The sequence below is a fragment of the Polypterus senegalus genome, chromosome 1 (genome assembly GCF_016835505.1).
Source record: "Polypterus senegalus isolate Bchr_013 chromosome 1, ASM1683550v1, whole genome shotgun sequence".
Classification (NCBI taxonomy): Eukaryota; Metazoa; Chordata; class Cladistia; order Polypteriformes; family Polypteridae; genus Polypterus; species Polypterus senegalus.
In genome coordinates this window covers 308,018,772-308,043,136 of record NC_053154.1, presented here as the reverse complement: position 1 = coordinate 308,043,136, position 24,365 = coordinate 308,018,772, and the positions used below count along the sequence as shown (strand labels likewise).

The window sequence follows — 24,365 nt, the reverse complement described above, 5'->3', positions numbered from 1 at the left end:
TTTGTTTGAACTTTTAAATGGTACTATTGGAAATACTGGAAAATCCAGCCTGGCGACTACAGCAAGAGGGAGGATAAAATCCAATGTACAGCTACCTTCAAGGACACCAGTTCAATGGACTAATGAACATCGTACAGTCATTTCTAAATTTGTGGATATACTCACCAATCCACCCATACTTGCTTTTCCAAATTTTGAATTGCCCTTTGTTTTGCACACTGATGCATCAAACGAAGGACTAGGAGCAGTACTTTACCAACAGCAGGAGGGTAAACTACGTGTAATTGGCTACGGATCAAGAACACTAACCCCAGCTGAGAGAAATTACCATCTCCACTCTGGCAAGTTAGAATTTTGGCCCTGAAGTGGGCAATCTGTGAAAAATTTAGAGACTATCTATATTATGCACCCACCTTCACTGTATATACTGACAATAACCCTCTGACATATGCTCTGAGTACAGCAAAACTGAATGCAGTGGGTCATCGCTGGGTTGGAGAATTAGCAGACTTTAACTTTGACATCAAATACCGCCCTGGGAAAGCAAATACAGATGCAGATACGCTGTCCCGCTTCCCTGTGAACTTACAGGCCACTATCACTGAGTATAATGAAACAATATCTCCAGAAGTCGTCTCAGCTGTCTGGCAGGGGGACAAAGCAGCTAAAGATAAAGAAGTGCCATGGGTGGCTGCTCTACAGTTCACCTCAGTGGATGACGGTGTGTTGCCAGAAAGTGCTGATACAGTCACACTAAATGATATTAGGGTCGCACAGCAAGAAGATGCTACCATCAGTGAAATCATTAACCTCAAAAGCAGAGGATGGGGTCCAAATAAGAAGGACAAGGAACAAATGGGAATTGAAACAAAGAGACTGATACATGAATGGAACAAACTCACCATTTACAAGGGAGTACTGTACAGGCAAGTAGGAAAAAGAAAGCAACTTGTTTTGCCACATAAGCTGAAACCAGTTGTCCTTAAAAGCCTCCATGATGATATGGGACATATCGGATCTGACAAGGTGATTCATCTAGCCAGAGAAAGATTTTATTGGCCTTACATGCAGCAGAGATTGAAGATTATGTAATTCGACAATGCCTGCATCAAACAGAAGCACCCTAGTAACCAAGACAGAGCACCTATGGGCTCTATTACTACAAGCGAACCTTTTGAACTGCTCTCTGTAGATTTTCTCCGTCTTGAGCCAAGTAAAGGAGGTTATGACTATGTTCTGGTTCTCATGGATCACTTCACTCGCTTTGCACAAGCATATGCCACCAAAAACAAATCTGGAAAAACCGCAGCTGAGAAGATTTTCCAAGACTTTATCCCCGTTTGGCTACCCTGCAAAGCTGCACCATGACCAGGGGCGTGAGTTTGAAAATAACTTATTTCAGAGGCTCCAACAACTATCTGGAATAGCTCACTCCCGCACCACTCCCTACCATCCACAGGGGAATCCAGTAGAACGATTCAATCGAACTCTGCTTCAGATGCTCGAACCTTGGAAGAAGAGAAAAAGTCAAAGTGGAAAGATTACCTACCACAAATTGTGCATGCATATAATTGTACAAGACACGAATCAACTGGCTATTCACCATTTTTCCTCTTGTATGGCAGAGCTCCAAGATTACCTATCGATTTGTTGTTTAATCTTACAACTGACAATGAGGAAACAGACAGCCAGGACTTTGTGCAAAAATGGGCAACCCAGATGAAAGAAGCTTACCAGATTGCTGCAGATAACAGTCGGAAAGCATCGGCCAAGGGTAAGCAGTATTATGACCGTACAGTGAGGGGCGCTATTCTTCAACCAGGTGACAGAGTCTTAGTCAGAAACCTATCTGAGAGAGGAGGCTCAGGAAAACTCCGTGACTACTGGGAAAAAGAGGTATGTCGTATTGTGGAGAGAATTAAAGACAGCCCAGTGTATAAGGTACAGCCAGAAGTTGGTAGCAGAGCACCCGGATACTACACGCAACCTCCTGCTGCCTGTCAATGACTTACCTTTTGAAAAGACACTAAATCAAACACAGTGAAAAGGAAAATGCAAAGACCGGCAAGAACAAAGAGTGAGACACCAGACTCAGCGTCTGATCACTCCGATGAGGAAGCAGAAACCTCATATGGTCCCCGTTGCTTGCCATGCTTTCCAGCACATGTCAGATCTGAGGTAATAGAATCTGAGTCACGCTCCAGGCTCAGAGCCAAGGCCCGAGAGTTCTACCCTGAACCACGAGAACCACGACAACCTGACAGAAATCCTTTGCAAGGAACATCAAGGGAACAAGGACTGGAAATGGAGAGCAGTGTTGCTGAACCCCAGGTGGAGAACATTGATGAAGTAGTGGAACCCACAAATGGTCAAGAAGACCTAGCAACAGAACACCAGAGTGACAGAGAAGGGGACACTTTAAGAAGATCGCTCGCACTGTCAGACCCAGAGAAGTATTCACATACCACAGACTGGGGCAGCCATCATACCAGCCTTGGAATCCTGGTGTCCATGCAGTTATACAGAATCCTATGTATCTGTTGCCAAGCCACACAATAGTGTATCCAGCATACCCAGGATTTGATTATTATCTAAGACCACTAGTTGAGACACAATAGACACTGAACCAAAGGCTGAGCCTTTAGAGCAAGATGTCAGGAGCCATCTCAAAAAAGTAGGGAGAGTGTAATGGGCTACAACTCAGCATTATAAAGAAAATAACATTTCGGTGTGTTACTTAGAAAAGGCAGAATTTCTAGAAAATTCTGCTACAGGTTATTGCTGATGGCTATCTACAGGACATAAATATTTACCTGTCTTGCTAAAGAGTCACCTGCTTTGAATAGTCAGACTGCTTTGACTTAGTATCTCATCTACATACAATGTGGGGATACAGAACTGTCTGCTTCCTTGGAAAGTTGGTTTTTAATCAAGGACTCAAAGTAAATGTGTTTACACTATTTGTTATGCAGAGGAAATTGGCTTGCACCATTGTTTTCACTGATTGCCATGTTGATCTATGCAGAAATTGAAGTATATATATATTTCTGGGAAAAGGAGAATAAAGAAAAACAGAAGGATGGTCTGAGACTCGGGACTGCTGTCTGTTTCTTTTAAGCTTTACACCATATCGCTGTGGCTACACCCTGTAGCAACAGTGGCTTGTACCTGGCCCAGGTTCCCCTAGGCCTGAGGTCGGTAACATGTGCACTTGAACTTTGTATATATTGTGAATAAACGTGTGGTGGTGGAATTACAACATGTCTGCCTGTCTTCGGGCCTCCTCCACTCTCGAATGAAGGGAGGCGGCCCCTTTTATCTACATCTGGATATGTTCCAGGTGCTCTCTGGCAATCACACCGTCCCCGTATGGTGGAAGTGCCGGCTGTACTCCCAGAAGCACTCCGGGTGTCCCTGCTTCTCTTCCCCCCAGCACTTCCTGGTGTGGCAGAAGTGCTGAGGTCCAGTGTTCCCAAGACATCGGGGCGCCCCCTGGTGGTGACCACGGGCCCTTACAGGGTTGGACTTCCAAGCCCTCTACCCGTGGCCCCCAAAGCAACCAGGGTGGTGGCCCCCCCGTGGTCCAAGGTGGGCACAAGCCCTCTGCCGGTCCTCCAAGGCATCCCGGCCGGGTCGTCGCCCCTGGCATCCCTGACACAGTATTAAACGTAAAGGGTTTTTTTTGTAAACGAATACCGTCTTGGGTGTTACGCCGTACATTTTATTCTGGTTAATCGTGGCACCTACTGGTTTGATTAAACAATACGGAAAGTTGAGTGATGTTTAACATTGCTCTTCCTGAATACTATGTAACATTTAATTAGTTATGTGCATATATGTATTTAATTTGGATTTGTTCACTTACTGTATTCATTTATTTTTGCTTAGATACCACACATAGACTTACATATACAAATCTATTAAAGTACTTGAAGCAAGCTGGAAAAGGGTGTTATCTACTCTCTGGTGTAGCTGCGGTTCTTTTCTAACCGAAGAATTAGGCCAGCAAGTGTACAATCAGCACAGTAATGTACAACTGTCCTTCACATTTAGATTTGTCAAAAATTTCGATCTACAGTTTTCGACGGATCTCGACATTTTAGGGTCTCCTGATACAAAAAACATCAACATCTTAATGATGGGTGTGTGTGTGCATGTCACGGTTTGTTGAGGACAGTCTAGAGCTAGAAAATACTGAACAATGCCAAACTCGATAGATGAGAGATGACGAGGTGCTGATTAGTTTTTGAGCCAAATCGGGCAAGAGAAAGAGGCACTCTAGAGGGACCCTCAAAGTAATTTTTGATAATATCCTGAGAATTGTGGCAAATACCGTAATTCTGCAATTAATTATGATTTCTTTTCATCAATTGCTATTGTAATGACCTATTTTATGATCAGAAAGATCAGCATCACAATGGTAAATAATTACTGAAATGTTATCGAATAGTTCGGGTAACTTGGTTCCTAGATCAGAAAACCTACGATGCTCACATCTGAATTTTTTACAACTGCTTTTTTCTTTTATTTGACTGTGAAGAAAAGCTCTTTATAAATAAACTTTGCTTACTTACTTTACGTACTCTTTTCCTTTGCATTGTTGGGCATGAGAGTTAATGCTTTTTTATGCAGATAAGGAATTACATCTCTGTTTTTTTACTGTGCTTTGGTGTCTAATCCCGAGAATTAACAGCAGATAGCTGAAAACAGAAATAAAAATAATATTTAGTGCAAATATACAACACTGGCCCCCTTAAAATGAAACTACAATGCATTCTGTTCATCATATTCATAATGTTTGTGGTTTAATATGTTTGTCATGTCAACGTACAATCCACACTATGACACACTAACACTGAGGACATTCGGCCAACATATCATTCAGCAGCAGTGAGTCAAGAAACACTACTGGAGATCCTTTAGTAATAATTAAAGAAAATAATAATATATGTTTTATTTATATAGTGCCTTTCCCATTATACCAAAAGCAATACACTTGATTAGTGCCTCTTTGGGACTGGGATTGCCAAGTCAGGAGTTTTCTTTCTTGTTAAATTTTCTTCCTTTTTAGTCATTCTGGTGTGCGTTCAGGCCATAGTATGTGTGGATATATATACTATATTGTCACACACTCGCAATTCTGAAGCAGTCAACAAACACTAAGGTAAAGAAAACATCGCGAGATGAAGGGTTAGTGAAATGTACTAACGTCTCTCTCCCTCTCTTCTCAGCTGCAAAGAAGACAAATAACCATACAGGCACCCATTCCAGCACTCAAACTCCACTTCCTCTTCCGTACCCTGCTGAGGTAACATCATATCCTTTGTCACAGAGATGTCACCTCCTTTTTTAAATTTCCTGTAGCCCTTTTTTTTTAGTATAAATAGCCCCGTTTGCCTTGTATCTGTTATCAGATAAATGCTTTACTTTGAACCCTTTTGTTCATCATTTTTGTTTGACCTCGCCCATCGAACAATATACGGGGTATTTCCCCAACACTTCATCACGACTGGAGTCAGTTTATTTCACTATATATATATATATATATAGTCACACACATGTGAGTAGGATCTAAAGGGCCTATGTAATTGTAATTCCATGACAGACAAGGGTGAGGCAGGGTGCACTGATTATCTCTCTCGATTCCTTGCAGACCACTCTTGGGAAATCCCACCAGGTTCTAGTGGCACTGTTGACATCACTTCCGGTTCCAGACCCAGCGATGGAATCACTTCCAGTTCCAGCCCTAGAGATGACGTCACTTCCTTAACCTGCCTTTAAAGCTGCCATCTTAACTCAAAGACTTTCTGTTCTGTTTTGGACTCCGACTTGTGAACATATCACAATTATTTAAAACCATTTTCCAGCCAGGATATATTGTATGGGTGGCTGCCTCAAACCTTCATGATGTCTTTTTGTCATTATTCTGACAATATATATATATATATATATATATATATATATATATATATATATATATATATATATATATATATATATATATATTAATGCAGTTCCATGCCAGACCAGGGGGTGGCGAAGTGTGCTAATTTTCTCCCCAGGGAATTATGGACAATGAAGTTTTTATTCACAGCCCTGCTGGCTAACAATGGGGGCCACCAGGAGTCGCTGCAGGGAGGCACAAGGACATCTATTTTCCCTACACCCCGGAAGTACGTCCCAGTCACGTGGACAGAAGGAATGACATGCTTCCGGGATGAAAAAGAAGAGTTTTTGATCTGACCCGGAGGTGCTAAGAAGTCACATGGACTGAGTGTTCAGAAGCACTTCTGGGTCACGAACTATAAATGACTCTGGGAAATCCCAGACAGACGAGCTGAGTTTGGTGGCAGGGTGGTATTGTGTCTGGGAGAGGAGGATTGATTATTGTTTATTGGAGAATTGATTTATTTATGAGTATTGTGGAGAGCAGGGTGTTTTGTGCACTTTATTATAATAAAATAAAGTCATTTTGGACTTTTATCTGGTGTCTGACGTATAGTCTGAGGGTTCAAGGGGACCACAAAGCCCCAATCTGTCACAATATATATATATATATACAGTATATTTGTATGTATCTATCTATATATTTATGTATCCATTTATCTATATATTTATTTATTTAAAGAACTTCTATAAAAAGTCAAATTTGTCCAAGGGAAGTTGTAATCCGGCCATCTTGTTATTGCGGCTAACTACTGGTCTCCATCTTGTTTTCTGTTGTCACTTTACATGCTTCCACTGGGATCTCTCATTAGGAAACATAATGTTAATTTATTATAATATTATTATTATTTATTTGTTAATTAGTTATTCCTTTCATTTAAATCAAAAGAAGTTTCTCCGATGTTGTCTTTAATTAGTTGTGTTAGTGAATTAAAGGAATGGATAAATGAGAACTACTTGTCTTTAAATACAGATAAAACAGAGATGTTAATTGTTGGAGGGAATGACGCTGATCACAGCAATATTTTGTCGTCATTTAACTCAGTTGGAATCCCAATTAATTTTACTGAATCAGCACGCAATCTAGGAGTTATCTTTGACTCTAGCATGTCATTTAAAGCACATATTACAAAGTCGTCCAAACATGTTTTTTCCATCTTAAAAATGTTAGGAAATTAAGGCGCTTTCTAAATAAACAGGATTGTGAGAAATTAATTCATGCATTTATCTCTAGTAGGATTGACTACTGCAATGTGGTGTTCACTGGCTGTTCAAACTGTTCTCTATTCAGCCTCCAGTTAATCCAAAATGCGGCTGCAAGAATTATTACAAGAACAAGAAAATATGAACACATAACTCCAGTTCTTAAATCCTTACACTGGCTCCCGGTTAAGTTTAGGGCTGATTTCACAATCCTCCTTTTAACATATAAAGCATTAAATGGCCAAGGTCCGGCTTACTTGTCTGAACTTATCATGACTTACAAACCTGAGCGCACATTAAGATCTCAAGATGCCGGTCTGCTTATGATTCCAAGGATTAATAAATTAACAGTGGGAGGTCGAGCTTTTAGTTACAGGGCCCCTAAACTGTGGAATGGTCTTCCTGCTTCCATAAGAGATGCCCCTTCAGTCTCAGCCTTTAAATTCCGGGTGAAGACTCACTACTTCAGTTTAGCATATCCTGACTAGAACTGCTGATTAACTGTACAGACTGCATCTCTGTTGTTAGTCATTAGCACTAAAACATAAGTAACATGATAGTTATTTTTGAATACTAACCCTCACCTATTCTGTTTCTTTTCTCGGTACCCAAATGTGGACATTGGTGCCACGGCCCACCTGCCAAGTTGTTTGCCTGCCTATGGTAAAGTCATCCCTGATGGAGGATCACAGGAATCATGGGAAAGAGGGGTTCTTTCATCGGAGCAACGTTTCAGCTGTGGCATGGCCAAATGGGGAGGCAGCTAGATGGATGAGGTCTCCAGGACTCTAAAAATATCCAAACCTAATTATGTCATATCATCTACTGTTAAACCATACTTCTAAAATTTTTATTATTATGCTGTCTTAAGGAATTGTTCTGTTCTGTGTATTGTATTGTATTGACCCCCTACTTTTGACACCCACTGCACGCCCAAACTACCTGGAAAGGGGTCTCTCTTTGAACTGCCTTTCCTGAGGTTTCTTCCATTTTTCCCTACAAGGTTTTTATTGGGAGTTTTTCCTTGTCTTCTCAGAGAGTCAAGGCTGGGGGGCTGTCAAGAGGCAGGGCCTGTTAAAACCCATTGTAGCACTTCCTGTGTGATTTTGGGCTATATAAAAATAAACTGTATTGTATTGTATTGTATCTTGCAGTCTGGACTCAGTATTTCTTTTCATGAAGTCTTCTGCTGATAGTCGTCTCTGACTCATCCACATCAGCCCCCTGAAGACTGTTTCTAGTCTGTTAGACAGGCATTGGGGGCTTTTTCTTTACCACAGTGAAAATTCTTCTGTCATCCGCAGTGGAGGTCTTTCTTGGCCTACCAGTCCCTTTGCGATTAGTGAGCCCACCAGTGCATTCTTTCTTCTTAATGGTATTCCAGACAATTGATTTAGGTCATCCTACGGTTTCACCGATATCTCCAATATTTTTATTCTTGTTTTTCAGCCTCATAATGGCTTCTTTGACTTTCCTTGGCACAGCCCTTGTTCTCAAGTTGAACAATAGGAACTTTAGTCTATAAAGGTGAGAAGCAGGCCGAGGTATTTGATGAAGCCATGATGCCCACCTGATAAATCACAAACACCCGTGACGCCAATTGTCACAAACATTATTGCTGCTCTGAAATGTGGGGGCCATGAGATAAAAAGGCATTTCTACATGGCGTGACCGAAATGTCTGCAAATCCCCTGAAATTAAAGTCACTCATCGTGCACTTCAATCACGATGTCTGAATTGTCTGAGGTATAATTTTAAACTGTGGAGCAGTGGGATCAATCTAGGAATAATTGTGTCTATTTGCCAAACATTATGGAGGGCACTGTATAATGGAAAAAGTAATATTATGTATGGCCTGTAGGGCGTGTCACTGAACCCTAAAACTACACACAGACAGTCCGTATTCAGGTATTCCTGTTAAACAAAGTACCTTCACAGAGGTAAGGCAGATCCATGGGGCCACAACTCCCATGCTGCCCTGCAGGAATCCATAATGCTGCTGCCAGTATACAAGGGGATGCTTTGCCCATAGCAGGCAGTCACGCCAGCCCCGCAGTAATGTCCTTCCACATCCAGGTTCTGGCATGGAAAGGAGGTATTGTTATTTTCTCTGTGACCTTCCATTATCAAGGCCTTCTGGCCAGGTAAGGGGGTGGGCTTCACTCAGTCTGAGATGCTGGTTCATCCCTCACACATGAAGTGGATGGAGAGGTGGGCTTTATTCAAGGCTAATGGGAGCTGGTAGTGGGACTGCTCAAACGTTTTGGCTCCTTTGCTTGAAATCCCTCTTGGCTGGGTTAGAGATAAAGATTACTGGTGGTCTCCTTCAACCTCCCACCCATCACAACTCTAACAGGTGTCTAAGGTGCTGAGGTGCTTAAGTTGGAGTGTGAAAAAATGATCATAAGGATGGCTTTGTGTCATATTTTAAAGGGAATCCCAAATAAACACCCCTCTTCATTTATTGCAGTTGTTCTGGTCCGTTTCTCAGTTAGCTTGAATGTTTTATTGTACAAATAACACCCAGTAGACATTTTGATATTTCAGAATTTTTCATCAGATGTTTAGACAGTACACTAATATTTTAAAAAATCTCTTGAGATTATACCAAGGACATAACAGTAAATGCCAACGTCTGAGTTAGAAGACAGGAGAAGGACACTTAGAAGACAACATCATTCAAACATATGGAATCAAAATCAATGAAGAAGACTTTAACAGCCAGCTTTACTTCTGTTGCTGATACCCTCTTGACACATTGGGACCAAAGTTCTTTACACATCTTCAGTGTGTCTAATCTAACATAGCAAACATAACATTATGAGACCCATGTAATCCAATTTAAGGACACAGTGGAGCAAAGCACCAGGCACTAGAGTGGAACAGGGTGCCAGTCCATTGCTGGATCCACTCAAATTCACATGAGGTGCCCATGTTGATGGCTACATTGACCCCCAATGCACATCTTTGGGATGTGGGAGGGAAACTCAAAGAGAACTTCACTTGAGGGATTTGAACCTAAGATGATGGCTCCAGGAAGCACCAGTGCAGCACCTCACCCAATCCATAGACATGGTAGTTAAAGTAGAGCTTTGGCATTCAAAAAAAACCCTGAAGTTGAGCTGAAATTAAATATGAAGAAATAAGTACTATGCGTATTTACTGTCTGTGTTTGATTTCTTTCAGACTGATTAAAAAGAAAAAGAAAATTTAATGTTAATTTTAAAGTGTGTCTTTAAACCTGAACCTGATTTTAATGCAATTACAGTATCACCACATCCATTTATATTGAAGCTGAGGGCGCCTTTTCACTCTTATTTCACCTCAGAAATCTGCTCCAGTGAGACGCCATTGTCAAGATATTCAAAAACCTGATGAAGGAAGGCTTTCGTATCTGACCACCTTTGACATTTTTGCCTTGTAAACCAGGGCACCAGCGAAAATGGCCACTGCTACAATGAATGCCACTGCTAGAACCAAAGTGTTCAGATTCAGATTCTGGCCTAAATCTGTAAAGAAAAATAGGAAAGAAAAAAGATGTTAATTAATATAATGTACTGAATACAAACATAGACTTATTATTTTATATAGTTAATGTCCATAGTCACCAACATCCCAAGACAATTCAGAAACTTTTTTTCAGAAAAAATTGTAGAGGGGGGTCCAATCAGGACTGGAACTGCTGAACAGTGGGGCTGACATAAAAGAGGACTGCATGATTGGTAAATAGATAGATAGATAGATAGATAGATAGATAGATAGATAGATAGATAGATAGATAGATAGATAGATAGATAGATACTTTATTAATCCCAAGGGGAAATTCACAGCGGCATACTGATAAAGAACAATATTAAATTAAAGATTGGTGTTTTAGGGCTCATTTATACTTCACGCTCAGAACGCGTACGCGTCTTCATCATGGCTGCCACGCATTCCCAGCGTTCATTTCACGCGTCCTCTGAGCAGGTCCTCAGAAATTAACGCGCTGCGCGCGAGTTGCAGTACCAGCAAAAGTCGGGGCGAGTGTGCTAAAAGTCAGAACGTGACGTCAGAGTCTCTGTTTACTATCTACATGTGACAGCAAGCCTCTATGGAGATCCTTCGGGGATCGATGTGCGCGCTTTGCTGTTTGATGAATGGTTCAAAGTGTTGAAGCAAAATGCCGACATACAGATGCATTCGTGGTGCTTTTATATTCAAGCGTCGCATATTCCCGATCGTAATGACACGATACATTTTAAAAGTCTCACATACCATCTTTTGTGTCGTCTTTTTTAACTTTTTTATTTTTGCAACTTAACAACAGCAACATAATGTATAGCGTTATATTTGAACCACTGAGAAAAAAATAAAGGACACGGTGAAAACGTGTATTTTGTGATTAAAGTGGAAATTTTTAATCTCTATTTGTCCACTTTAACCTCGTAGTTTACTTTATCATTAAAGCAGACCGTCGTAAACGTCATCCCAGTTTTTAATCGCTACGAGCTTCTTGAACCTGACAGCTGCGGCAAGCAGCAAAAGATCACCACACAGAACAAATTAAATGTATGATATTCCAACTCTCTGCACATTTAGAATCTTTAGATTCATACTTGATATCACTTTCATGATGAAATGCATTAAAGTGTGTATGTTACATTTTACATATAATTTCATTTAAATAATGAATACTGTTAATAATTACACATATGGGGGTGTCACGGTGGCGAGCAATAGCACTGCTGTCTCAGAGGGAGTTACGTTGCTGGTATTTCCTGCTTGTATTCCACACTGTGCTCCAGTTTCCTTCCAAAGATAAGCAGATTTGGGGATTTGGTGCCGCTAGTGTATGTGTGCTTGTATTCACCTTGCGATGAACGGAGACCTCGTCCAGGGATTGTTTCTCATTCGTGCCCAATGCTTGTTGGAATGGACATATCCCTGGATTGATGGATTTAATCAATAAACATCCTTTTCACAGATACTGCGGTAAGGTGTCATCAGAATTTAATAGGTGTTTTAGGCAATTCACAACACAGAGAAGCCAAACATGTTCTCACCGTGATAATATCTCGCACTGCCACCTGGTGGACTCCTCCAGATTTACGTAAAGTACACGCTAAGTATAAACACTTCAACGCTATGTAGCAGGAGCGTCCGCTGCAGCATGCGTCGCGTCGCGTGAAGTATAAATGAGCCCTTAGTGTTCATGCGCATTCAGGGCAAACACCACTAGGGGGCAGTGTTTGCCTTTTTCACAAGAGGTAGCTGCTAAAGAGTAACTTGAGGGGAATAAATTTAGGAAAATGAAAATGGAGAACAAAAGGTAACATATTAGACTGTCCCCCAAGCTGCGTAATGTTAACTAGAGAAGCATCTAGGCCAGGGGTTCTTAACCTGATGTCATTGGATCCCTAGGGGGGTCTATGGATGGGTATGGATGGGGTCCGTGAGTGTCAGATAAAAATTAAGATTTATATTCACTGTACAGCCTGGTACTGTTGACTTAGAATAGATGTAGTAGTGGTAGTATTAGTAATGGCAGTAGAAAACATTGTAGTAGTAGATCTGTTTTAATTTGCACAAAAGGATTGTATTTCATAACTATAATGAGTGGCCATTACTTTTTGCATAAAATGGAGTGTTTACAATAAAGTTTAATAATACTTTGTGTATGTCATATATGTATGAGACAATTAATTCTCGATAAATAAAGTACCTTATATTCATTGCATTGAAAAGTTGTATTTATGTGAATATTTCTGGGGAAAGGGGGTCCATAGCTTTCATAAGATTCTTAAAGATTCAAAAAAGGTTACGAATCACTGGTCTATGCTATATGTACACCCACCATACACAGGAGAGGACAGGCTCTCTGCCCATTTAAAGAGAATCAGATGGTGAACATTACATAATAAACAGAGTTCACCAGATGGAGCTCCACAAGGATGAGCTCAGGGCTTCCAGGGCACATTGCTAACCCATAAAGGCAGTCCCAGTCGATTTCCCCAGAATAAATCAAACTTTGGGCGTAAGGCAACCACCTCAGAGGACAGTTGAGTTCAGAGCCACAACATCAATCGTGACTTGTGGTCAATTGGTGTAAGGAGGACAGAGACTGAGTAATTTAGGTAATTATGTAAGGACTTAAGGAAATATACAGCTATGAAAGTGGGCAGCCAACCCAACGTGTAAAGAGGACATTGGCTCTTTATTTAAGCCTAGAAAGTCAGCATATAGTGTTTATTTTTCCTTGTTTACCTTAAATTGTGCTCACTCCATGCATTCAGAACTGTAATTGTTTTATTTTTTTTAAGAAATCTACTATTTTTGGGTCCTTAATATCCACAAATATACAATTGTTTTGATATTTATAAAAGGTAATGACAACCAGGTGCCATTGTTTGACACTGATTTATTGCACAGTTTGACTTATAATGGTATATAAAACATTATTCAATTTCATTGTCTGCCTTCCCTTTATTACCCTTGGTTGTCTCATATGACAATAATAAATACTATTTATTATAATCGAGTTAGTTTTGAAGTGAAACTGTATAAAAAAGTTCACAGACACATATACAATAATCTTCTTTCGTCTGCTCCCATTAGGGGTCACCACAGTGGATCATCTGTTTCCATATCTTCCTCTCCTCATCATCTTGCTCTGTTTACACCCATCACCTGCATGTCCCCCTCACACAACACCCCTAAACCTTCTCTTAGACCTTCCTGTTTTCCTCTCCCCTGCCTGCTCTATCCTTAGTATCCTTCTCCCAATATACTTAGCATCTCTCCTCTGCACATGTCCAAACCAACGTAATCTTGCCTCTCTGACTTTGGCTCCCAACCATCAACATTTAGAGCTGACCCTCTAATGTCCTCATTTCTAATCCTATCCATCCTCGTCACACCTAGTTCAAATCTTATCATCTTTACCTCTGCCAACTCCAGCTCTGTCTCCTGGTCAGTGCCACTGTTTCTTACCCATATAACATAGCTGGTGTCACTACCATCCTGTAGACCTTCCCTTTCACTCTTGCTGATATCCGTCTATCACAAATTACTCCTGACACTCTTCTTCACCCATTCCACCCTGCCTGCACTCTCTTTTTCACCTCTCTTCTACTGACCTCCCTCTCATGTACACACATGTATTCTGTCTTGGTGGTCCTACTGACCTTCATTCCTTTCCTCTCTAGAGCATATATCCACCTCTCCGGGGTCTCCTCAACCTGCTTTCTACTATTGCTACTGATCACAATGTCATCAGCAAACATCACAGTCCACAGGGACTCCTGCCTAAGCTTGCCTGTCAACCTGTCCATCACCATTGCAAATAAGAAAGGGCTCAGAGCCAATCCCTGTTGGCACCCCTGACATATGCTTTCTCCAGGTCCACAAAGACGCAATACAACTCCTTCTGGCCTTCTCTATAAATCTCCATTAACATCTTCAGAGCAAACATTACATCTGTGGTGATCTTTGTTGGCATGAAACCATACTGCTGCTCACTAATCATCACGTCTCCCCTTAACTGAGCTTTAACTACTCTTTCTCATAACTTCATGGTCTGGCTCATCCATTTTAACACCCTGTAGTTATTACAGCTCTGCACATCCCCCTTATTCTTAAAAATCGGTACCAGTACACTTCTTCTCCACTCCAAAGGCATCCTCTTACTTTCCAAGATTGCATTTAAACAACCTAGTTAAAAGCTCCACTGCCAACTCTCCAAAACACCTCCATGCTTCTACAGATACAGTATGTCATCTGGACCAGCGGCCTTTCCAATCTTCATCCTCTTCATAGCTGTCCTTACTTCCTCTTTGTTAATCTATCGCACTTCCTGATTCATTATCTTCACATCATCCAACCTTCTCTCTCGCTCGTTCTCTTCATTGATCACTCTCTCAAAGTACTCTTTCCATTTGCTCAACACACTCTCCTCACTTGTGAGTACATTTCCATCTTTATCCTTGTTCACCCTAACCTGCTGCACATCTTTCCCAGCTGTCTAGCCCACCGGTCCTTTTCTCCCTCCTTAGTGTCCAACCTCTCATACAGCTCATCATACGCCTTTTCTTTAGCCTTCGCCACCGCTCTCTTCACCTTATGCCTTATCTCCTTGTACTCCTGTCACATTTCTGCATCTCTCTGACTATCCCACTTCTTCTTTGCCATCCTCTTCCTCTGTATATTCTCCTGTATTTCCCCATTCCACCACCAGGTTTCCTTTTCCTCCTTCCTATGTCCAGATGTCATGCCAAGCACCCTTCTTGTTGTCACCCTTACTGGTTCTGCTGTAGTTGCCCAGCTGTCTAGTAACTCTTCACTGCCACCCAGTGCCTGTCTCACCTCCTCCCTGTACTCAACCGTGCAGTCTTCCATTTTCAACTTCCACCATTTGATCCTTGGCTCTGCCCTCACTCTCCTCCTCTTCTTGATCTCCAACATCATCCTACAGACCACCATCCTCTGCTGTCTAACTACATTGTCCCCTGCCACCACTTTGCAGTCTCCAATCTTGTTCAGACTGAACCTCCCACACAGGATGTAATCTACCTGTGTGAATCTTCCTCCAGTCTTGTAACACTATGTTCCTCCCTCTTCTTCAAAAAACGTATTCACCACAGCCATGTCCATCATTTTTCCAAAATCCACTGTCATCTGACCTTCTTCATTTCTCTCCTTGACACCATACCTACCCATCACCTCCTCGTCTGCTCTGTTCCCTTCTCCACCATGTCCAATGAAATCCGCTCCAATCACCACTTTCTGTTCCTTGGGTACACTGTCCATCACTTCATCCAACTCACTTCTGAAATCTTCTTTTTCTTCCTTTGCACACCCAACTTGCGGAGCATATACACTAACATCATTCATCATCACACCTCCAATTTCCAGCTTCATAATCATTACTCTGTCTGACACTCTTTTCACCTCCATGACATACTTTTCCTTCAGAATAACTCCTACCCCATTTCTCCTCGTATCCACACTATGACAGAACAATTTGAACCCACCTCTAAACCACATGGCCTTACTCCCCTTCTGTTTGGTCTCTTGCAAGCACAACATATCAGCTTTGTTACACTTCATCACATCAGCTAACTCTCTTCCCTAACCAGTCATACAGCCATCATTCAAAATTCCTACCCTCACTTTCACTCTCTTTACCTTCTTCTAACTCCCCCAATCTCAACCCTGGACATGCCTTCTTCCCACCTTCTCCTTCTTCTGCCAGTAGTAGCCAAAACTCCTCTCTAGGCACTGTGTCATATGCTAACAGTGCTGGTGGTGGCCATTGTAAAACTGGGCCTCGACCGATCCGGTATGGAAATTTGTATTGTCCACATATTTTTCTAGCTAATTGTTACAAAGGATTGCCCTTTCTGATAACACCCTCCCCATTTATTCAGCTTAAAACTGGCAATAAGAAACGCAATGGTTTGTGCAACCCCTGTGGCAGGGTGACACATATACAATAATAGCTACCATTATTAAGAACTGTTCTTCTTAATGGTTGCCAAAACGACAAAAGTAAGTCAGTCTGTGACAAAGTAAAAAGGTATTCACTGAAAGCATTCTTCACTAACTTAGACCTACACAACAAATTCAGCCTTACTGTTATTGTATTGAGTCTTCCCAGCAAGGTAGAGGGGTCCTTGGGAAATGAAGTGTTTCTGGCTCTCCAAAGACAATGACCTCCTCTTCCTGAGTGGGATATTTGGGAAATTTGAGGTCTCAATGCAGCCCTGAGAGCATCGGGTGTCTGGACTGTTGGCTTCACACAGAATGACACTGCAGGTGATGAACACCTAAAAGGTGAATAACCATGTAAACATTTGATAGAATCAACAAGCCGATAAAATGATTATATTTGGTAGGATGAGTGAATGTGTGCTCATCGCTTACCTGGGGGTATCCTCCAATAAAACTGTAGGCTGTCAGTCCAAAGTTAAACTGAGTCTGATTGGTGGGAAAGATTTTTACACTGTCATCTTTAACACACCTAGAAGAGACACAATTCAATGTATAAATCAATTGTTCAATTAGACGGAACATTCTAGCACCAAGTGAGAAATGTGTCTGTGGTGTCACATTTATATTAGACTAGCAAAATACCCGCGCTTCGCAGCGGAGAAGTAGTGTGTTAAAGAAGCAATGAAAAAGAAAAGGAAACAATTTGAAAATAACGTAACATGATTGTCAATGTAATTGTTTTGTCACTGTTGTGAGTGATGAGTGTTGTCATATATATATATATATTTACACACACACACATAAACATATAAATATATGCATATCTATACATATACACATATATACATACATATATATCTACATATATACACATACATATACACACACATAAATACATACACACATACATACATACACACACATATATACACACAAATACATATATATATACACATACACACACACACACATATATAAACATATATATACATATACATACATATCTACATATATACACACACAGCTATTTTGTATCAGTGCAATACGCTGCTTGTTAAAACGGATAACTCCCGCTCTTACGTGCAAGTCTGCGTGGATATTATGAACTATCGTATTTGTTCAAGTTCTATTTAAATTTTAAATAGAAGGAATTTTTATTTAGTCGACAGAAATATCTTTGGTAGGAATGGTAAAAACAGACAGGAATATTATTCGTGAATAAATCAACTCAAACCTTAAACAACTTATAATATTTTGCTCTCCATAAAAATATATCCTGTCAAAATTATACAAATTCAAATATGAACATGCTGCATAACAAAACCTGGAAATATAAATAAAATGTGTTCCTTTCAGCAATAACAAATCAAATCATTCAGTTGTCTTTGCTCATATGTCATTTTAGAGCTGGACACCTGGCATCTTTTTTTGGCCACAGGTTCGTTTCTGTTTGGTGTGAGGTTCTGTGTTGTGGAGATTCTCAGGATGGATTGCAGGTGCTCATCAGTGAGGCGACTCCTGTGTGCTGTTTTGTTAGTCTTTATCACTGAGAAGAGCTTCTCACACAGATATGTGCTACCAAACATGCACAAGGTTCGAGCCGCATGTAGACGGACTTTTTTTGTTCTTCAAAGTCACCAAAGTGCCGTGCAAACTCAGTGCGCAGTGCGCTCAGTTTATCAGCAAAGTGCGTATTTGGGAACACCGTAGTGACGACTTGGTTTAACATTACTTGGCAACAGGGAAAGTGGGGCAAATTGGACTGGTGCATTTGTGTCTCCAATAAAAGCAGCTTCACTTGAAATCACTTTGTGATTGTGCACGGGTTAAAACGTCCGCTGAAGTGTCAGATTCTAATTTAATTATGCTGCTTTCTGTATCTTCTGCATTGCATTCAGGTTACCCTGATGTTTTGTCTCATAGTGCCGTCTTAGATTAAATTCTGTAATTACAGCCACATTAGCTCCACAAATGAGACACACGGGTTCAGTAAACATATACTCAGCCTCCCATCGGTTTTTAAAGGCACTATTTTCAGAATCAACTTTTCTCTTCAGCATCGTGTGAGCTAGCTTCGCAATAACTTGCAGCATCTTAAGGTAGACTTGATTAACGCGTAAGTGTTGCAAGGCAGCTGAAGCGCTGCATTATGGGATCTGTAGTTTATTGTGTTACCAGCGCTTCATATACCCAGGCTTTAATAACAATAATACAGTATATAAAATGATCTCGGGTCGGATATAATTACAGGCCGGGCCGGATGTGGCACGCGGCCCTTGAGTTTGACACATATGGACTAAATAGAACTTGAAAAGATATATTTTTTCAAATGTGATCGCGCAATTAAGATAGAGTTGACGCAAGACTACAGCCTGCATGCCTCAATAAGTCATCCTCCTCGCTCTTACTTTTTACCGTTCATCTAATGAATACACTGAGTATGGCTTTACCAAAACAATCATTGATGGCGAATAAAGTATCCATTATTCGAGTATGTAGATCGGGATATATATATATATATACATATATATATACCCGTGTATCGCAGGAGAAGTAGTGTGTTAAAAAAGCTAGAAAAAGAAAAGGGAACATTTTAAAAATAACGTAACATGACTGTCAATATACAGTATTTGTTTTGTGAGTGTTACTGAGTGTTGCTGTCATCAAGGATTTGATTATCATTATTTCTTTCAATCGGGTTCGTATTTGTAGGATGTGTTGTGTTCAAGTTACATTCCGTGTTTGTCAATCGTTGTAAAGATGACAGGTTTCATTCATCGATTCGTTTCTTACTGCATCAATAAACAGCTCGTCTTCTTTTTTATCTGAGACCTGACACACTGCATGCACGGGTTTTTTTTTACACTATCTTCCTTTAGCGGGACATTGACTTTTTCCACCGTGTGCTTTGTTTCCACAGTAGCTGGATTTATGAATATGCTTTTATGTATCAGACGCTTCATATTTTTTGCTGCCTTTTCAATTGTGTAATTCGGTTTTTGTTCAGCGCTCTTTGGAACTGTTGCTTTTTATCTGTGCACTGCGCGTCAGTTCACGTGAGCCGCTCGGTGTACATGCATCGAAGGTTCCCAGCTGTGCTGGTGCCATCTCGTGCTATGTCCGTGGCTGTATTTAATGTTACCTTAGTCCTGGCACTTAAAACTTTCTCTCGCAGTTTCGCTGAGTTTGTGTCAAACACCACCCTGACCATCTCATCTTCCTCTCCATAAGCACAGTCCTTCACCCGTGAATATTTACCCGTGGCAGTTTGCTATTGGATTGCCGCTGACGGATGGCCTTATATGGGCAGGCACTAAATTACAAACGCCAGCGGCAGCCTGTCTATGAACTTAATTTAAAGTGTAGGTTTACATCGTGCTTTGTTTCCGAAGTAGCAGAACTCGCTTCTTATTGTTTCGCTGCCTTCTCAATTATATAATGCATGTTTTCTTGAGCGCTTTTTTGAGGTCTTCCTGGTTTTCTATGTACTGCGTGATTACGTGGGAGGCGTGATGATGTCACACGAAACTCCGCCCCCACGGCGTTGAAGCTCATCTCCATTACAGTAAATGGAGAAAAACTGCTTCCAGTTATGACCATTACGCGTAGAATTTCGATATAAAACCTGTCCAACTTTTGTAAGGAAGCTGTAAGGAATCAACCTGCCAAATTTCAGCCTTCCACCCACACGGGAAGTTGGAGAATTAGTGATGAGTCAGTGAGTGAGTGAGTGAGTGAGTGAGGGCTTTGCCTTTTATTAGTATAGATTAGCTATGTAAGCCCATGCTGTAAAAAGCCCGGGCTCCTAGAAACCACAGATTCTGGCACTTCAATCAATCAATCGCATTAGTTGTGCATTAACAGCTAAGTGAGGCTCTCTTTCCTTGGTGGTTTCATTTTGCCGACGTGCTCGCCTCCGTTGTCTATCAGTGGCTAAGTGAGTTACTCTGTCCTTGGAGGTTTCGTTTATTTCCAATGTGCTCGTCTCGCTTGTGTATTAGCGAGTTTCTCTTTTCTCAGTAGTTCTCAGAGTCGATTTCTTTGAGCTTCATGCTGTTCCCTCGCACTTTCTGGCCGGACAGACAGACACTTACGCGTCAACGTTTATATATAAGATAACAATCTTGAATCACATGGACAATGATGATATGAGGAAACCTCTCTTAGTTCTATTTTATTTTCATTTATTCTTGGTCTTCATTTGAATGAAGTTATACAGAACACATATCTTATCAGTTCACTTTGAACAGCTATTAATCCACTTTTAGGGTGAATGTTGGGCTTAAGAGGGGAGAAAAAATGGATGGGGCAGCAGTCTATCGCAGGACACACTTACTCACACACTTGGCCCTGATAGTGGGTAATATTAACATGATACATGCATTTTTAGGTTCTGAGAGGGAAAAGTGGAGACCATGTAAACACACAGGTAGACCTTAAATAGAAGCCAGTGTCCTTCTATACCACAGAACTACAGCATTTCCATTCCATAATGCAGGAATAGCATTGTTTTACTTGAAACATAAGGCTGATCTGGCAGAGTATGGGCATGATGTGTATGAGTTCGGTATTAATAGTCATTTTCATTTTGATTGTCTGGCTGCCTCTCAAAGCAAACTATTGACAATATGTCCATATCTAACATGAATAAAGTCACTTCTTATATTTTGAGGTAAAGACTGCATATATAACACTTTATGACAGAAGTCTTGCTTTGGTTTAACAACCAGATGAAGAAGTTTAGGTTACCTATGTGATGTTCTACAGGCCTATTTAATGCTCTTCATACAGTTCTTGTATTTTGTACTGGGGTATGCTAGGTGCAGAGGCCGCAAGCTCTAGGTGAACTCCTTTTTATTCCAGAATATTCTACACAAAAATTGCTAGGATATCAGTCCAACAGTTAATGTTAGAAGAAAACTGGATGGTGACACAGGAGAGTGGTCCTAAGTACACCAGCATCTCTATAAATGAATGGCAGAAAAAGAAAACTTTCAAGGTTTTAAAACAGTAAAGTCAAACATTCAGACCTCAACCTCACTGCCACACTAATGGCAGGAATTTCAAATAGCTGTGAAAAAACAAGTGGCCTGAAACATCGCAAAATTGAGGCAGGGTTGGAAGGAGGAGAAGAAAACAATTAGTTCCAATGATTGCTACTGTGAAAGAAAAATTAAGTGCTTGCAAGCTATTAAGGCTTAAAAGCTGACAAAGCTGTTTTGCTCTAACGCAGGTTAGTTATTCATACAGGCGTCTATCATAAGACAGGATGCAGTAAGCTGACCGAGGACAACTTCCTCTTTAGGAACGCGTCTGTTAGACCTTTCTATCTTTACGGCCCCCTCTGACACGTACACAGAACAGAAACGGTTGGCCGATTTGCGCAATTACATGAAATGCTTAGGTAAATGATATTATGCGTTTTTATAAGTAAGGGGAAGGTGGAGGGAGAAAATACAAACAAGCTGATTGAAAAGTAGGGACTTTGCTCTTCTGCGTTGCAATGCATGAATCCTATGTACTCACCTGTGGCTGAATAAAAACTGATTGATTGAACTATTCCTATCTTTCTTGGGGGTTACTTCCACACATACTAAAGATGGATTTAAATGCAAAGAATCAGGAGCGATGCTTTTTAACTACAGGTAAAATTCCATTACAATGAATATCTTTACAATGAAATTCTCATTACAACAAAGTATTTTTATGATCCTGAGAGTTTCCCCATATGACACAAGTCTATAGAAATCTCGTTACTATGAAGTAAATTCAGCAGATACTTTCTTTACAACAAATAATAATTAAATAATAAGACCTTGAAATGGTTGAATGAATCATCCACAGAGCAGTTAGTTCTGTGGTCGCAGCTCAGTTGTGCACAACGATCCCCAAACAGAAAGATTGTAATTTTTTTTCTTTCTTTGAACTTTCCTCGTACTGTTTTTTTTTTTTTTTGCCTTTTTTGTTTCCTGCGGTTTTCAGTGATACCTTTTGCTAAAAAAATTTTCTAATATGAACTGGTTTTCAGAAAACTGCAATGGCTATGGAAAAGAAATCTGCATTTTATACACATCCAGGCAAAGTCCAAATTCCACTGTAATGTTTCAGTAAGAACTCAGACAAACGGTCTACAAAATGTATTACATAAATGTGAACAAGTTAACCCAGTTCAGAGGGTGAGGATGGTGATGAGCTAAAGTTGCTCTTAACCAAAGTGAATGACTGACTAATGGAGCAGTGCAGCTTTCAGAGCACAAGGAGATCTGACCCGCAAGTACATCTGAACAGTATCACACCTTAGTATATGTGGACAATGAATGTGGAATCATTTTTGGATAATTAGACATTGAACAATGAATACTGTATATATGTTGTCATTGCTTCCATGTAATTAAATTTCAAGCATTATTAGGATTTAGAATGAAGCTCAAAAATGTCTGAGAATTGAAATATCTGAAAATTTAAAGGGTAACCAAGAAGATAAGGGCCTAATCTGTACCATTAAACACTTTTAAACATGTAAATGTGATTTACCCATTTGAAATGATTTTATAATAGATGGAGTCACTGGGGTCATCATGAGGCGTACTCCGGCATGTGTCGACAAACAGCTTGATGTTCTTCAGTGATGACTTCACACTGATGCCCATGTACAACATCTGCCCAAGTTCCACCTTGACTGGGTACTCGCTGGGGTCGATGATGCTTGTGAAGTCGCCGCTGTTATAAAACTCAAACACAAACGTGAAAGTCCCAAAGCCGGCTTCAGAGAACATGTAGTTGGACTTGTGAGGACTAAATGAAGCAGATGCTTGACCCTTATTTGGATAAGCACAACTGAAAGGAATCTCCACCTGATTTCCTTTGCTTATAATTTGATTAGGAAAATCAAAAGTTGAAATTTCATTCTGGAAAATTATGGCAGTGCCATTATCCTAAAAAAGAAATTACAAGTAAAAGTATTAAATATTATACTGGGAATGTTAAAAAAGCCAAACTGAATAAAATATACAAAGCATAGACATAACTATCATGTTTCAAATGATCATTTACTTTCACAATGATTGGTTGCCCTCCATCATGTGACTGTCATATAAACAAAAAACAGAAACACAACAGGCAGAGATTGAAGGGACCTTAAATCAGGCAAATGAAAGACTAAGAGCAGGTCAAGTTTAAAAAGAAATCATGTCAACTGAGTTTATTTATGTCCAGCACGATTACTGCCTGTTCTCTCCTTTTCCCATGTTTTGTCACAGAGCCCCCCATTTTAGTGTTTATTGCCATGAAACATTGCTCAAGCTTAGTTCTTTTTAATGGGAGAAGAAGGAGGTTTAAAAGATTACAATGAGTAAGTACCTCGATCAGGAGATGAAAACCAAAGTGGCAAAGTTAAAGAATAGTCGTAAGAGCACCAATGTCCAAGTCAAAGGAAGCGTGAAGTTGTCTAAGTGGAACCTTATCGGTAGTGGGTCTACTCAAAATTGCTCCATCTCCACTCTGAGCAGACATTGTCCTGTTCTTTATCTCTGTCAGGACAGTGATCATGGCCAAGCTCCCTGTCCTATGGGAAGACGAAATGGAGGCAGGCTTTGAAAGGAAGACGGAGAAGTCAAAGGATTTAGCAGAAATGTGCATGGACGGTAGAAGATATGTGTTCTTCTCTGTAGAAGTCAACAGCAGAGGCTTCATTGCAATATTCCACCAACGATTTCTGAACGTTGTTGGAATTACTGATTCCATGT

The 24,365-nt window shown here is 40.5% G+C and overlaps 1 protein-coding gene across 1 annotated transcript in view; it reads right to left on the bottom strand.

Moving 5' to 3' along the window:
* The window catches only part of LOC120516011 (ZP domain-containing protein-like), a 99,797-nt gene that overhangs the window by 31,282 nt on the left and 44,150 nt on the right, over window positions 1-24,365 (bottom strand). Inside the window, exon 6 of the mRNA XM_039737467.1 lies at window positions 17,053-17,149. Within this exon, the coding sequence (XP_039593401.1) occupies window positions 17,053-17,149 (97 nt within the window). The remainder of the gene's footprint in view (window positions 1-17,052; window positions 17,150-24,365) is intronic.